This window comes from Melozone crissalis, unplaced genomic scaffold, assembly GCF_028551555.1.
Source record: "Melozone crissalis strain CALT ecotype California unplaced genomic scaffold, PUWL_Pcris_2 ptg000041l_1, whole genome shotgun sequence".
Lineage (NCBI taxonomy): Eukaryota > Metazoa > Chordata > Aves > Passeriformes > Passerellidae > Melozone > Melozone crissalis.
This window is the reverse complement of record NW_026535819.1, coordinates 7,041,072-7,055,076: the sequence shown is the minus strand read 5'-3', so window position 1 is coordinate 7,055,076 and position 14,005 is coordinate 7,041,072. Positions and strand designations below refer to the sequence as shown.

The 14,005-nt window shown below is 44.8% G+C and overlaps 1 protein-coding gene across 1 annotated transcript in view; it reads right to left on the bottom strand.

The window, feature by feature from the left end:
* BRINP1 (BMP/retinoic acid inducible neural specific 1) overlaps positions 1-14,005 on the bottom strand; it is a 92,889-nt gene that overhangs the window by 13,144 nt on the left and 65,740 nt on the right. Inside the window, exons 3-5 of the mRNA XM_054284118.1 lie at positions 13,799-13,989; positions 7,716-7,885; positions 6,358-6,463 (exon numbers count right to left, since the gene is read on the bottom strand). Coding sequence (XP_054140093.1) covers positions 6,358-6,463; positions 7,716-7,885; positions 13,799-13,989 — 467 coding nt within the window. The remainder of the gene's footprint in view (positions 1-6,357; positions 6,464-7,715; positions 7,886-13,798; positions 13,990-14,005) is intronic.

Genomic DNA, 14,005 nt, shown 5'->3' with positions numbered 1-14,005 from the left:
TTTCTCTGACCTGCTGAGGTCTGTCCAGCAGGTTGGGTTGAGGCACAGTCCCTGCCCTTGGGGTGGTGTTAACTTTTTATACTAAGAACTACATGTACTTTATTTACAATAGTTTTCCAATACCTATCACCTATGTTAGACAGTCTGTCTCTACTCTAAACCAATCCAGAAGTGCCACCATCACAGCAGAAGATGGAGGACAAGAAGAAGGAGAAGGACAGGACATGCCCAGATTCTTGCATCTTTGACTCTTGAACCCCCATCCTAAATCCCCAAAATTCTACTTTTTCACCCTGTGACAAATTCACTATCATTTTACTCAAACTCTTTTGGCTTGTAACTCTTCACACAAAGTTGGTAATTGTTTCCATGGGCTAAAATATAAGGCACAGGTGGTTTTGACTCCGTGCCAAGGTCTCTGAGCCCCTTGCCAGGGTGTCAAATCACCCAGGGCAGCCAGAGGAATGTCCTGGGTTCTGACAGGGAACCCCCCTTGGAAGAGGGCAGAGATGGAGTGGAAGTGTGAAGGCTTTGTGGCAGTGTGAGGAGTTTATGGCAGTGTGAGGCCTTTGTGGAAGTGTGAGGGGTTTGTGGCAGTGTGAGGGATTTGTGGCAGAGCTGAGCTGCACTGTAATGAAGGCACGTGGGTCAGTCACCCATCTGTTTGTGCTTCTGCTGCGCTGCATTACCAGAGCCATGCCTGACAGCTCACTGGAGTGGAATGAAAATCAGACAATAATTCAGAGGATGAGAGCGTGCAGGAATGGCAAAAAGGGTTGTGACCCCTTTCAGGAGTGCAGGCCCATCTCTGATGGGTTGTGTTCACCTCAGACAAGAGAAAAACAGCAGGTGGTGACCCTGGGACCCCCATTACCCTTTTGCATTTGGATCCAGAGAAGCACCTCAGCCTTAATGAGGTCCCTCTGGAGGAGCAGGTGTGGGGGCTCAGGGGGCTGTGGGAGGCACAGGGAGCCCTGGTCCCTCTGCCCTGCTCTGGGTGAGCAGCAAGCTGCCCCTCTGCCTGATCCCACTGGCAGCCTCCAGGCAGGATGGGCTTGGAGCACCCTCCAGCTGGGAATGTGTTTGTGACACTGGCACAGGGAAGGATTTCCAGCCCAGGGACCCTTCTGCATAGATCCTGCTGCCTTTTCTGCATTGCTCTTGGGGACTGGAAGGAACACACAAAGAGCTGACCAGGATAGCATCTCTGCAAACACCTCTAAACTGTCTTGCAGAGGATCATAATTTTGACACTCCTTTGAGGTCTTTTCTGAGATGTGTCTCAACAAGAAGCTCAGATTTCTTTCTGCTGTCTTCAGGAAGTCCTGAAGCTCAGCCTCTTCCAGGGATTGTAATGATAGGACATGGGAGAGTGACTTAAACAGAAAGAGAGTAGGTTTAGATTTGATATTAGGAAGGAATTCTCCCCTGTGAGGGTTCTGAGGCCCTGGCACAGGTTCCCAGAGAAGCTGTGCCTACTCCTGGATGCCTGGCAATGCCCAAGGCCAGGTTGGACATTGAGGCTTGGAGTAGCCTGGGACAGTGGAAGGTGTCCCTGCCATGGCAGGGGGTGGAATGGATGATCTTTAAGGTTCCTTCCAATCCCATTCTGGAATTTTATGATTTATCTGAAACAGCCACTACAGAGGGATGGTCCCTTGCCAAATCCTCACACTGATATTAGTGATGGATCCCAAACTTTCCTTCAGGATGGAGTGAGAGTGCAGTGCTGTGGGAGAACTGATCCACAAAGGGGACCAGAGAGCCTGAAGGCAGCTGTACTCACTGAGCTTTCAAGCTCACATGAGAGCAGAGCTGGACTTCTTGATGTGCACTGACTCTTCATTCATGGTCCAAGTCCCATGAACATATTTTCCACTCTGCTTCGTGGAGGAGCAACCTGCTCTGGCTCTTTGAATATGATCAAATTACCCCAGGCTCTTCAGTTCTCCATAGCTTCTCTTTGAATTTGAACTTGGATAAAGCACAACAAGCTGCTTGGTCCCAGCTACAAATGATCCTGGCTTTAGAGATTTTAAATTTTATTTTTTTCTGGAGGGAATAAGGGTGAAAAAAGCAACTGAAGTTTCAAGGAAAGTGCCTCCCATTGCAAGGGGCATTCCAGCAGATGCGGAAGTCTGAATATCCTGTAATCTCCAAAACACATCATGTTTTAACACTGCAGCGCTTCACATGGATACTTGCTTTTTGCCCGTAAAACTCATGGTTTCTGAAAAAAAAAGACATTTCCAGGAAAATATCCTCTTATAAGAAATAATATCATGTTTAAGGGGCAATCAGACTTCTGTACACTTAGCACCAACTCAAAACTCTTTTATAAATACTTCATCAGAAAAACAGTCTGGCTGGAACAACCAGTTGCCTGAAGCATTTGACAAGAAGCCCACACTCAAAGCTGTGTTTGCACAAGTGCCACCCAAATCCAGCCACTCCAAACACAGCCCCTGACTTTAAACAGGTTGCTGGGATTACAGGTGACTCACATCTTCCAGCCAGGAATTGCCTTGTGGAAGAAACCAATGTTTCTAGTTTCTCCCAGAAGAATCCAGAAATTTCACAGCTGAAATACAGCTGTGCCTATTTCCACAGGAGTATTTTATATATATACATGTAAATATTCACAGATTCCTCATCATCCCCAGACAAGAGCATTTCATTTTTTTTTCATATCAATTTATTAATATGATTTTTTTTGCTTCAGTTCTGAGCATCTCTGTAATTGGATATCAGCAAGAGATTTTACAAGCTCTGCCAGCAGCAACACCTCATCCAGGTGATTCTGGCATCCTTTCTTTCATTTGTTGCTCTATCCCATACCCAGGGACTAAATATTGCTGGAATTCAGTGGGTTATGGTTGTCAGTAAAGCACAGGTGGCATCAATCTTTTGAGACCACTGCTCTGGGTGCTTCTGTTGCTACCTGTAGAGCAGGAAAGTTGTAATCCCAAGGAATATAACAGCTGTAATCCCAAGGAATATAACAGCCCCACTGAGCAGGTTGTGCTAGCAGGGAAAGCCCTGCTGGCAGTCACAACCCTAATAAAATACCCCAAATGCTGTGTTTCTCTCTAAGAAATTTATTTCGACATTAAAAACATCCAAAAACCACATATATATATATATTTGTGTATTAAATATTTCACCACTGTCTACTGATAAAACAACATCATGTCAACAGCCAAGAAGAGGGGCAAACTGGTCTTAAAATCTGGGATTTTGGATCATTTCCATGGGGACAATCCCTCAATCCAAGCCAGGGGGCACAAGGAAGGGGCTCATCCCCAACAGCAGCCTCAGGAGCTGATAATAGATGTATAATGGAAGTTTGCTGCTGACTTGGATATGTTAGTTTTGAAGGTAATTGATTGATTAGAGGGGGAATTTTGCCACTTTGTAAAGCATGAAGCTCCTCTTTAAAAATGAAGAGCAGCCCAGATTTGGTATAGGTTTGTCTTAGATAACTACAGGCAGAATATGAAGTATCTGACAAGGGAACATGTCCTTAATTCACCCAGAAAAACTATTAGAGATAGATGTTTGGCTTTAGACTGTATATAAAAGGCTTCCTGCATTAAAAGAGGTAAATTTTCCCAGCTCTAAATTAGAGCTATTTGAAACATTTTCCACAGAAGAGTTCTCTGTTGAAAATGCAGTTCCATTGAAGCATTTTGCGAGAGCATGTTGACTCCAAAAGCACTTTTGACTTTCTAAATGTATTTTTTCATACTCGCTCATTTCACTGCAGTGAAAAGCCGAAATGTTTTGTGTTGCCATTACTGTTCTTTCCATCTTGGAAAAAGCTTTAATAGTAATTGTAATGTAAATTCTAATGTTATGCTATCATATATGCTATGCAGGTATATAATACATCTCTTTATGTAGTTATAGATGTATAATATATAAGGGTATTTACACATATATGACAATATAATATTAAATATTGAAATTTAATATATTTAAGTATTGTATACAACATGCATTATGTATAGTATATAATATATGACCACATTTGATGTAGAAAATGACCTGATATGCAACATTTGCTGTTTATTTTTGCACAGTTTGGAACAGCATAGAAAGATTGTACCTCATTGAATTAGTGCTATGCTCCAATATTGACATAAAATGTCAGTAACAGCATTGATACAACAAGCCATGCCTCTGAAATTTGGAGTTCCTGAAATTCTTCAAAATGTTGCTTTTTTCAGTCAAATTTCCCAATTTCTGCACAGGACACTTGTCCAGGAAACACAAATCCCCCTTTCCCAGCAGGTTGCTGTAGAGCTGCTGGTACCCTGCCCTGCATCACCACAGAGATCCTGCTCCAGGGAGGGCTGGGAAAAAAGGAGACCTTCTGTGATAAATTTTGTGCATATATATATATATATATATGTGTGTGTGTGTATATATGCATATATATATATACATACCTCAGAGCATGTCATGCATGCTGGGCTCACATGGATACTGGTTTATAACTAGTATGTAGTTATAAATTATATATAAATGATAAATTATATATATAACTAGCTTATAAATTAGTGATTATTTTTTGTCCAAGTAACCCCAAGTGCAGCACCAGACACCCTGCACTATCTTCCCCCAAAATCAGCCTGCCCAAACCCTATGTGGGTTCATGGAATCATTTAGGTTGGAAAACACCACCAAGATCATCAAGTCCAGCCTTTGGTTGATCACCACCTTGCCAACCAGACCAGGGCACTCAGTGCCACATCCCACCCACTGTATCTCCTGAAAGGCACAGCTTTGAAACCTCAAGTCCCAGGGCTGGGCAGCAGCAATTTCAGACAGAGAAATTCTCCCTGTCACGAAGAAGTTGCTCTTTTATTGAGCCAGGCTCAGAGCTGGAGTGACACAAAGGCAGGAACATGGATTTCTGTCAGCAGCTCATGCTCGGCTGCTAATCAGATCAGAGGAGGCTTGGTCACGATCCATTACCTGCTGCAGCCCTGTGACTAATTTGTAATGAGGCCTCTCAGAGCAGAGGAAGGATCCCGGGTAATTATCCCAAGAACCACACTCCAGATTAGGTAGAAAACTCAGGTGGAGCTTTAAAGGTCACTTTGTTCTATTAGGAAGAGCTCCTGCCTTCCTCCCTTCCCTCGCTGCCTCTTTGCCTTGGCTGCATCCTCTCCCTGCACTGGGTTCAGCCATGGAGCTCCATGAAACCCACGAATGGTTGGCCCCCAAGGTTTTCTGTCTATTCTCATCAGAGATCACAGCCTCATCCCCTCTCTCTCAATTTTTTCCTTTTTCCTCCACCTCCTTCCCCCTCCCTTGGTTTATCTCCTCTCTTGTAGGATCAGATAACCAATAGCACTCTATTGATTTACTCACTTGTCTGCCTATAACCCGAGCTGTCTGCTGATTTAGCTGCTTCCCCACTTATCTCATGTGTCATCCTTGGGTTTTCATTACCAGCAGCTATCATCACAGTGTAAAACCCCCTCAAACTGCTTATTGTTAATTAGGTAAGAACCAGAACTCAGTGATTTGGATAATCACTGCCATAGTGAAAACAACCTGCATATTATTTTTAAAGGCAAATAATAACAACAATAATATTATATCCACAACATTACTTGGTAAATGAAACCCAGTTTCTGTGAAACCAAAGATTAAAACAGCACTTGCCAAATTATACTCAAAGCGGAAGATGTAATGTAGCCCATTCATCTGAAAAATTAAAATTTGTGCAAGTACAAGGATTTGAGAAATAAAACCATCTGGGCAAATTAGCAATTAAATCCCACATTTCCTTATTTTGTCAAAAACTTGGGAATAACCTTCATGAATTACATGCCCAGTGAATTTCCTCCTTCTACTGAAGTTGACTTCTTGCTAACCAGCATGTATTTATTTATTAATTCAGCCATGACCTCTATCTGTTGACTTTTGGACTAGCTCCCCATCTGGGACTGAAGCCATGGCTTCTAGCATCCAAATAAAACCTCTGTGACTTTTCCCAAAGATTACGGTCATTAGAGAGCCCCGAAAGCTGATCTGCAAACCTCTTACACAAATCAGCAGTTTGGGAGGGACGGAGAGACGTGGGCAGAATTCTCCTTCAATACTGATGGAAGAGGTCACTTTTTTTTTTAATGTTGGTGTGTGTATCATGCACAGAAGTCCATCAAAATTCAGTGGCAGAGGGAGACACTTCATTGGGGTCAGCCCTAGCTCTGCTCAGTAGAGCCTTGTGTGCAGGGAGCTTCCAGACACAGCAGAATCACAGCAAAGAGAAGAGGGGGAAAGGCTCAGACAAAGGGCACTCCCGTCCCATTTCCACACCCCTCCCTGGTCCCTGGGCCCTACCTTGCAGGTGGAGTTTGCTCTCAGTGCTTTGCAGAAGGACAGAACTCACAGAGTCCAGATTGTCGTAGCTGTTGCAGCCCAGGGGGCCAGTCCGAGTTTCTGTTACCTACAGAGGATGTAGAAATGAGAGAATGTTCCCTTTGACTGCAGCACCACACCTTCCCCAGGCTCTTTAAATCTTTTAATTCAAGGACTCCTTGTCACAAGCTGATATAACCTAAAACACATCCTCCCTAGCTGGGAAAAAATGCCCCACCCTGCAAGACACTGCTGATGTTTGGTGCAGTCTCAAGCTGAAAAATCAGAAGGAATTGTGGCTGCTTTCTTTAGGGTACCTCAGGTTATTCTGGGCTTGGCAATGGGATCCTGCAGATTGATGTTTCTCACAGAGGATCTCCATTGGAGAACATCAGAAGCCTGTAGAGGAATTATTCCCTGGCTTCTCTTATTGGAAAGCAAGAAACAGAGATGGATTGCCAGCCCACAGTGGTGCCTGGTGCTCCCACAACAGATGTGAACAGCAGCCCTGTGCTGAGGATGGATGGAGGCACAGATGACCTGCAGTGCTGCTGCTGTTGGTTTCCTGCCCTCCTGGAATTCACCACGGGTGATTATCTGCTGTCACTGTTTCAATATCTCAATACAATTTCCCATCCAGAAGGGAACAGCCTCAGCCATGAGACAGCACAGAACAATAATGAGAGCTGAAACCTTTCAGAAATGGCTAACAATGACGACTCCATCCACATCACCTTCCCTGGAGTGAACTCAGCAACAATAAAATCCCTGCCCAGTGTAGGATGATTGCTTTCAGAGAAGACAGCCTTTGCAGAGCCATTTTCCCTGTTTTGTATTCTCTGAGCAGCTTCCCTTCCTTCCTGCTGCAGCCCCCAAGCTGTCTCTCAGTCCGTTTCATTCCAGAAGCCTCAGTAATGCCACACTGAGTTTTTCACCATTTCTTGTAGCAAATTCAGCTGAGAGATCTTTTGCAGCCTTACAGCCCCAGGAGACAAACACTCCTAGGTGGCACAGGGCTGTTCATTTCCCAGACCTGCCTTTCCCTTCCAACATCCATCACTGATCTGGGTCCTCTGCTCCCTGTCTCCTTTCCAGAAGTCACTGTCACACTTAGTGAAAGACTCCTGTCCTACACAACCAGCACACTGAATGCCTCTTTCCAGATATTAGTGACCCTGGGGAAATCAATTCTTCAACTGAATAAGAGCAAACCTAACCCTGGGAACAAAACAACTTCTGCTCAAAGAAGACATCAGTCTGGCAAAGCCCTGCCCCAAATCCCTAGAGAATCCGTACAAGGCAGCCAATCTTTTCCCTCTTCCTAAGGCAGGATGTGGTACCTTGATTGCTCCGGTAGAGATCTGGATCTCATGGAGTCTCCTCATGGTGCCATCACGATCTACAAAGTAGGAGGAGGCGAGCTGGTGCAAGGCTTCAACGCTCTGGGTGGCGTTTCCTGACTTTCTGTCGAGGCGGCTTTTGTCCATGTACATGGTCAAGGCCTCCTCTCCTGCAGCAGGGATAAAAGGAGATTTCAGGCTGCAAGCAGGGAGAAAATGGTGTCATCTACTGCACCTAAAGAAAGAAAAGTCCCACACCTAGAGCACTCTTGGAGGAATCCACCCTTCTACACCAGCATCATAGGAGGACATAGAGAGACCTCCTCTTCTATTCAGACAGCAAGGCTGAGTCCACCAGGCAAGTAAAGCGGCCCCACTGAATTGAGTAGACAACATTTTGGACACTTTTTAGCCAGCAGATCTTTGCCACAAAGGATTCAGCCCATCTGTCCCACCTGAGGCAGGTTTTCTCTGTAGGCAATGCCTCTAGAATGATGCACACCTGACAGGAGAAGATCTCACTTTGTGCAAGTCCCTGTCTGACCTGACTTCTAGAAGGGATGGATGATGACTGCACGTAGAACACAGTGTGCAGGTAGGTACAGTGGACAAACAAATGTTCCTTGGACCTCTTCAGCTCCCAGTAGCATTGCAAAAGGGTAGAGGAAAGAGGATGAGTAAAGAGAATCAATCAGAGGAAAAAGCAAATGAGAAAATTTGAACTAACCCCCCTTGCTGCCTTCTTTCCTCCCCCAGAGTCTCATCCAGGTAATATAAGTAGAGAGTGAAAATACCATACAAGATAAGGGACAAAAGCAGGTGATTTTGAAATGGTAAGCTCAGAGAATCTGGGAGAGAAGTAGTTAAGAACCGACAAAACATCAGCAGAGACCTTAATGTAACAAAACAGGTCTCTGCTGCTGAGAAGGACTATTTACCTAATAACTCAATTTGTACTGGGTGAGACACATTAAAATCCAGTCCATTCTTAACAAAAGGCTGGCATTGTGAGAGGTCTTAAAAGGTGGAATGCCATCCTGCATCCTTAACATGTGAAACTGGGATTTAATAAATGAAGAGAAGACACAGCTAGAGGAGGAATGTGCCATTTCTACATAACTCTCTTAATGAGAAGAATGGTGCTTGTTCTGGTTTGATAGATGAACCACTGATGAATACACTGCCTCTGGCAGTGATAGCATGGTCCAAAAAATATGTACCATTGCTTTCAAGGCCAAAAAATGTTTCACTTTTCATCATCTTTGCATAATTTTTTTTACGAGAACAAGGACTTACTTTTCTTTAAAATTCTTATTAGCTAAAACAATTTGATTCATCCAAATTATTTCTTTTATTGCATATATGAAAAAAATAACCCAAAATCCCAGTAAGCTCTCCCCCTCACTTTCCCTGGAAATTTTCCAGCTTTTATCTGAAAGCCAAATGCCTGAAAACAAACCAAAAATATTCTGGCGGAAAATCAAAATATTTTTATTAGATTTCAGTTTTTCAAGCAATAGTTATGTTGAGTATTCAGCCTTTGGCTTTGAGATGAAAAATTCACTTTTTTTTTCTTTTTTTGTGGAAAGAAGGTACTTTTCATCAAAAGAATTGATCAGTTGAAATCTTTTAATTAGGTTTGCAGGACCTAAGTGTAGAAGTTAGGCATGTAAAACTTTGTCTTTAATATTTTGTTAAAAATAACAGATTAGCCTTCCACCACTATCAAAGCTGTGGTGGTAACAATGTCATCATTGTTGCCTGTCACAAAAGCACTTTCCCTGGAAAATGACCAGCTTTGATTTCCTTTATCACCATTACCATTTTCATGTGCTGAGCTTGTGAGGAGACCTTGGCAGGGATCAAGGCTCTGCCACATCAGGCTCTGTCCACACAAACAAAGCCAATCCATCTTCCAGAGGATTGAACCCCTTGTATCTGATGAGGCACAACAGGTGAATACAGCAAAGAGCCAAAGGCACAGGGGATAAATAAATGTATGTGATTATTGTGAGGAGCAGTGGTCACTGCACTGACCACTCAATGCATTTTTGAGTTTCATCTCTTTGTTTTTCAGGGAGATTTGAAGGAACTTTTAATAAAATCTTTCAGTTTTCATGAATCAACTCATTTGCCACTGAAGAGGCTGGATCAGTGGGAAAGTGTATTTTGAGCCAGAAGTTCTGGATCTCTCATGTAACCGAAGCATTTAACTGCAAGGAGATGCAGCAGAGAAAAATGAGAAGTTATGTTTTGCCACCATTTTGTGAGGCTGTGGCAGGAGAAGGAAGATCTGGGATCATTCTCCCCTTAGCTGTGGTACGCAGCCATCAAATCTTCATCAATTGCACCAATAACTGAGAAAAAACCAACTTTTTCTGGAAAAAAATCATGCCTTATATTAACAGCCAGGGCATAAAAATCAGAAGAGAGGAGAAGGAGAAGGAGAAGGAGAAGGAGAAGGAGAAGGAGAAGGAGAAGGAGAAGGAGAAGGAGAAGGAGAAATCTGTTCTCTGGAGCAGCGGAGATCAGTGATTTCCCCACAAAAATTGTCAATTTTTTTCCTCCAAAGCAAGAAAACAGAGAAGTCCATGAGTGATGATGTTTTTTCCTGAAGGAGCAGTGCTGTCCCTAGGATTGAGGGGTGCTGAGCAGGGACACTGCTGCTGGAAACCTGCTTTGTGTAGCTCTGTGCAGAGCTGGAAAAGCACAGCATCCCCATGGAGGGGTCACACGGGAAAGCAGCTCTTGGATCAAGAGAGGTTAACAGAATTTTCCTGCATTATTAAGTCTTAATTTCTCCTTTAATTAAGTGAATGATATGTTCAAAGTTGTTTTTCCTTGAGGGATTTTCCTGAAAATTGGCTCTCAGCTCTGCGCGCTCCATCCCAGAGCGTGGATGCCCTCAAAGCGACCCTTCACCAGTGCCTTTGTGTCAGAAGCAGACTGGAGCAGAGCTGGGGTTTTTTTCTGGCTGCTCTGCAGGTTTGAAAGGCCCCAGAGCTGTTGCTGCTGTGGCCAGGTGTGAAAATTGCAGCGTTCAGGTGCTGTTCCATGTCCCACCCTCGTGGGGACCAAGCAGCAGCTGGCATTTCAAAGCCAGCCAATATTCCTGTGTGTCACTCTCTGCCACCTCCTCAGACACCAGGCTGAGCCACAAAGAGCCACAACCCAGGGCAGAACTGCCTGGAGCTCTGCTGGAGAGACACCAGCTCCTGGGAGAGCCAGGTCACTGCTCCTTCAGGAAAAAGCATCATCACTCATGGACTTCTCTGTTTTCTTCCTTTGGAGGGAAAAAAAATGACAATTTTTGTAGGGAAATCACTGATCCCCACTGCCCCAGAGCACAGATTTTTCTTCTTTGCTGAGTTTCTTAGTGCCTGGTTAGTGTTGTGTAGGGACCAAATCCAAGAGGAGATCTGCTGGTGATCTGACAGCAGCGCTGATGTGATTCCACCCAGGCTTCCTGCCTGCCCTCTGGCCAAGGATTCCAGCCTCAGCATTCCTCTACTGAAAATGAGCCAGGCTGGAATGAGAAAGTCCTGACTTTTGTGCCTTGGCTGTTAATATAAGGCATGATTTTTTGGTTTTTTTTACGTCCCGGAGCTCTTGTTTAGCCCCCAGAATACAATTAGAACATGTCCTCCATGCATGATGCATGCCCAGCTTCATCCACACTTTCCCCTGGGACTGCCATTTCCAAGATAAATCTTTTTTTTTCTCCCCACCATTGCTCACCATGCTCAGGGTTTGTGGGGTGTTTAGTTCCAACACCAGTTCTCATTACAAGTCTCTGCATATTTAAAGTTGTTGTGTTGTAAAATCAGGGGGAGAAACAAGCCCCCGTGAATAATTTACAACCTCAGCCAGGCAAAATTAAAAATATATTTTACCATCAAAGGCCTTTCTTATTTTGAGCTTTCAGGGATGTGAGTGTCAAGGAAAAGAAGAATGTCAATGGGAAAAAAAGTAAACCAGCAGAAAAAAATAAAAATCTCTACTTGGCTGTGTTGGGCTCTGTAAAACACGGTCTTGAAATGTGAATTCCTCAATAAAAAGCAGTTTATCGTCACCCAGACTTCATTAAGGGCTGAAGAAAGCGGTCACTTTTGCTCTTCAATGCTTGGAAACCTCCTTTATTTCACATTTCTTGCTAATGGAATGGACTTGTTTGGGTGCCTGGACTGGAAGAGCAGCCCAAGGATCTTTGAAGGACATCACCACACCAGAGGCCACTGGACTTCAGGGGAACTGTGCCAATTTACCTACCTGCCTAATTTGTGCATGAACCACATGCACACATCTAATCTCATCCCAGTGTCTGCACAATGCTCTGGGAACAGACAGATGGCCAGAAATTCCTCAAAGTTCACTACAAACACAGCAATGTGGCAAGGCTGGAGGTGAGGTACGTTAGAAGAAGCAACAAAAGAAATTTTGAAGTAAAATTGAGCTTTTACCACTGCAGAATCCTTCTCACAGATAGTCGTTCTTGGAAGAAAAGCATTTAAATGAAAGAAAGGCACACCCCAAAGGGGGAAAAGAGCCATGAAAATAATACAGAGTGGAAAAAAGAGCCAGGAGTAAACATCAATGGGAGCTGCTGGTTTTCACCCCTCCAAATGTTCCTGCAGCACCACCAGCAGCGCCTGCTCAGGAGTTCATGGCCCTGCAGGGCTCTCTCTGATGTCACCCCTGACACATTCTGTGCACACACAGACCTCTCTGCAGCCCTTGCATACACATTTTGAATTTCACTGAACTGCTGTTTTTCCAGAAGTCTGCTCCATGTTAATGTATTCAGCCTTCCGGCCATCTCTTCCCCTCTGCTCACGCTCCCTGCCCAACTCCTTGAACTCCCTTTTCCTGGAGCTCTTTAAAATTCCTACAGTTCCACCAAGAAAGGATGTTTTTCCCACCCTGCGTTTGTTTTCATCCTGTGAGAAAGAGGGGTGGGCAGGTTCTGTTGTGAAGCTGAGGGCAGTGGTGCAGGGCTGGCAGGACAGGGACGTGTTTCTCCTGACACACACACGGTCAGAGCAGCACAGGGGCACAGCTCCCACCTCACACTCTGAATTCATTTGCGAAGGCTTTTTGGGAGGGTGTGGTGGTGTTCACAGGGGTCTGAGGATGAGGGAAGACAAGAGGATCTGACTCCATGTTTCAGAAGGCTTGATTTATTATTTTATGAGATATATTAAAACTATACTAAAATAATAGAAGAAAAGGTTTCATCAGAAGGCTGGCTAAGAATAGAATAGAAAAATAATGATAACAAAAGCTTCTGTCTCAGACAGAGAGTCCGAGCCAACTCACTGTGATTGGCCATTAATTACAAGCAACTACATGAGACCAATCACAGATGCGCCTGTTGCATTCCACAGCAGCAGATAATCAATGTTTACATTTTGTTCCTGAGGTCTCTCAGCTTCTCAGGAGGAAAAATCCTAAGGAAAGGATTTTTCATAAAAGATGTCTGTGACAGGAGGGGGAGCTGCAGCCTGGCCTGTACCCCCACTGCTTTCAGAGTCACAGAGCGGTTCAGACTGGAAAGGACCACAGTGCGGTATTTGGTTCAGCCTCCCTGCTCTATGGGTCATCCCAGAGCACATGGCACAGGACTGCATCCAGCTGGTTCTGGAATATCTTCTGTGACGAGACTCCTCACCCTCCCTGGGCAATTCGTTCCAATATTCCCAAGAAATTCTTCCTCACGTTCAGCTGGAACTTCCAGGGCATCACTTTCTGCCTGTTCCTCTTGTCCTTGTGGCTGGCACCACCAAGATAAGCCTGATCCATGCTCTAGGCACCCTCCCTTTAGCCAGCCAAAAGTGTCTCTGAATGAAACACCACACACCCAGCTGGCCAAAAGTGTTTCTGGGGTGAAACACCACACACCCAGCTGGCCAAAAGTGTTTCTGGGGTGAAACACCACACACCCAGCTGGCCAAAAGTGTCTCTGGGGTGAAACACCACTATTTGGTTCAGCAGCAAGGGCCAGACAAGCTCAGGCACATCCCACCTGGTTATATTGGTAATTTTCCCAATGCCACCCCCCAGAACCAGCCCCAGGTGCCACCTACCTCCCAGGGTGGCAGAGATGAGCAGGTGGGTGCCGTACTTTTTGATGATGGTGTCAATGAACTGCTGCGTGGTGGGTCTCCTGCCCAGCAGGCGGATGCTCCTCTGGAACTCGGGCATCAGGGGCAGCGGGTTGTGGAGCAGGTCCCTCCTCTCGATGGCTGTGTTCCTCACCTTCCAACGGGCAAACTCCCTGCGCCACAACACAG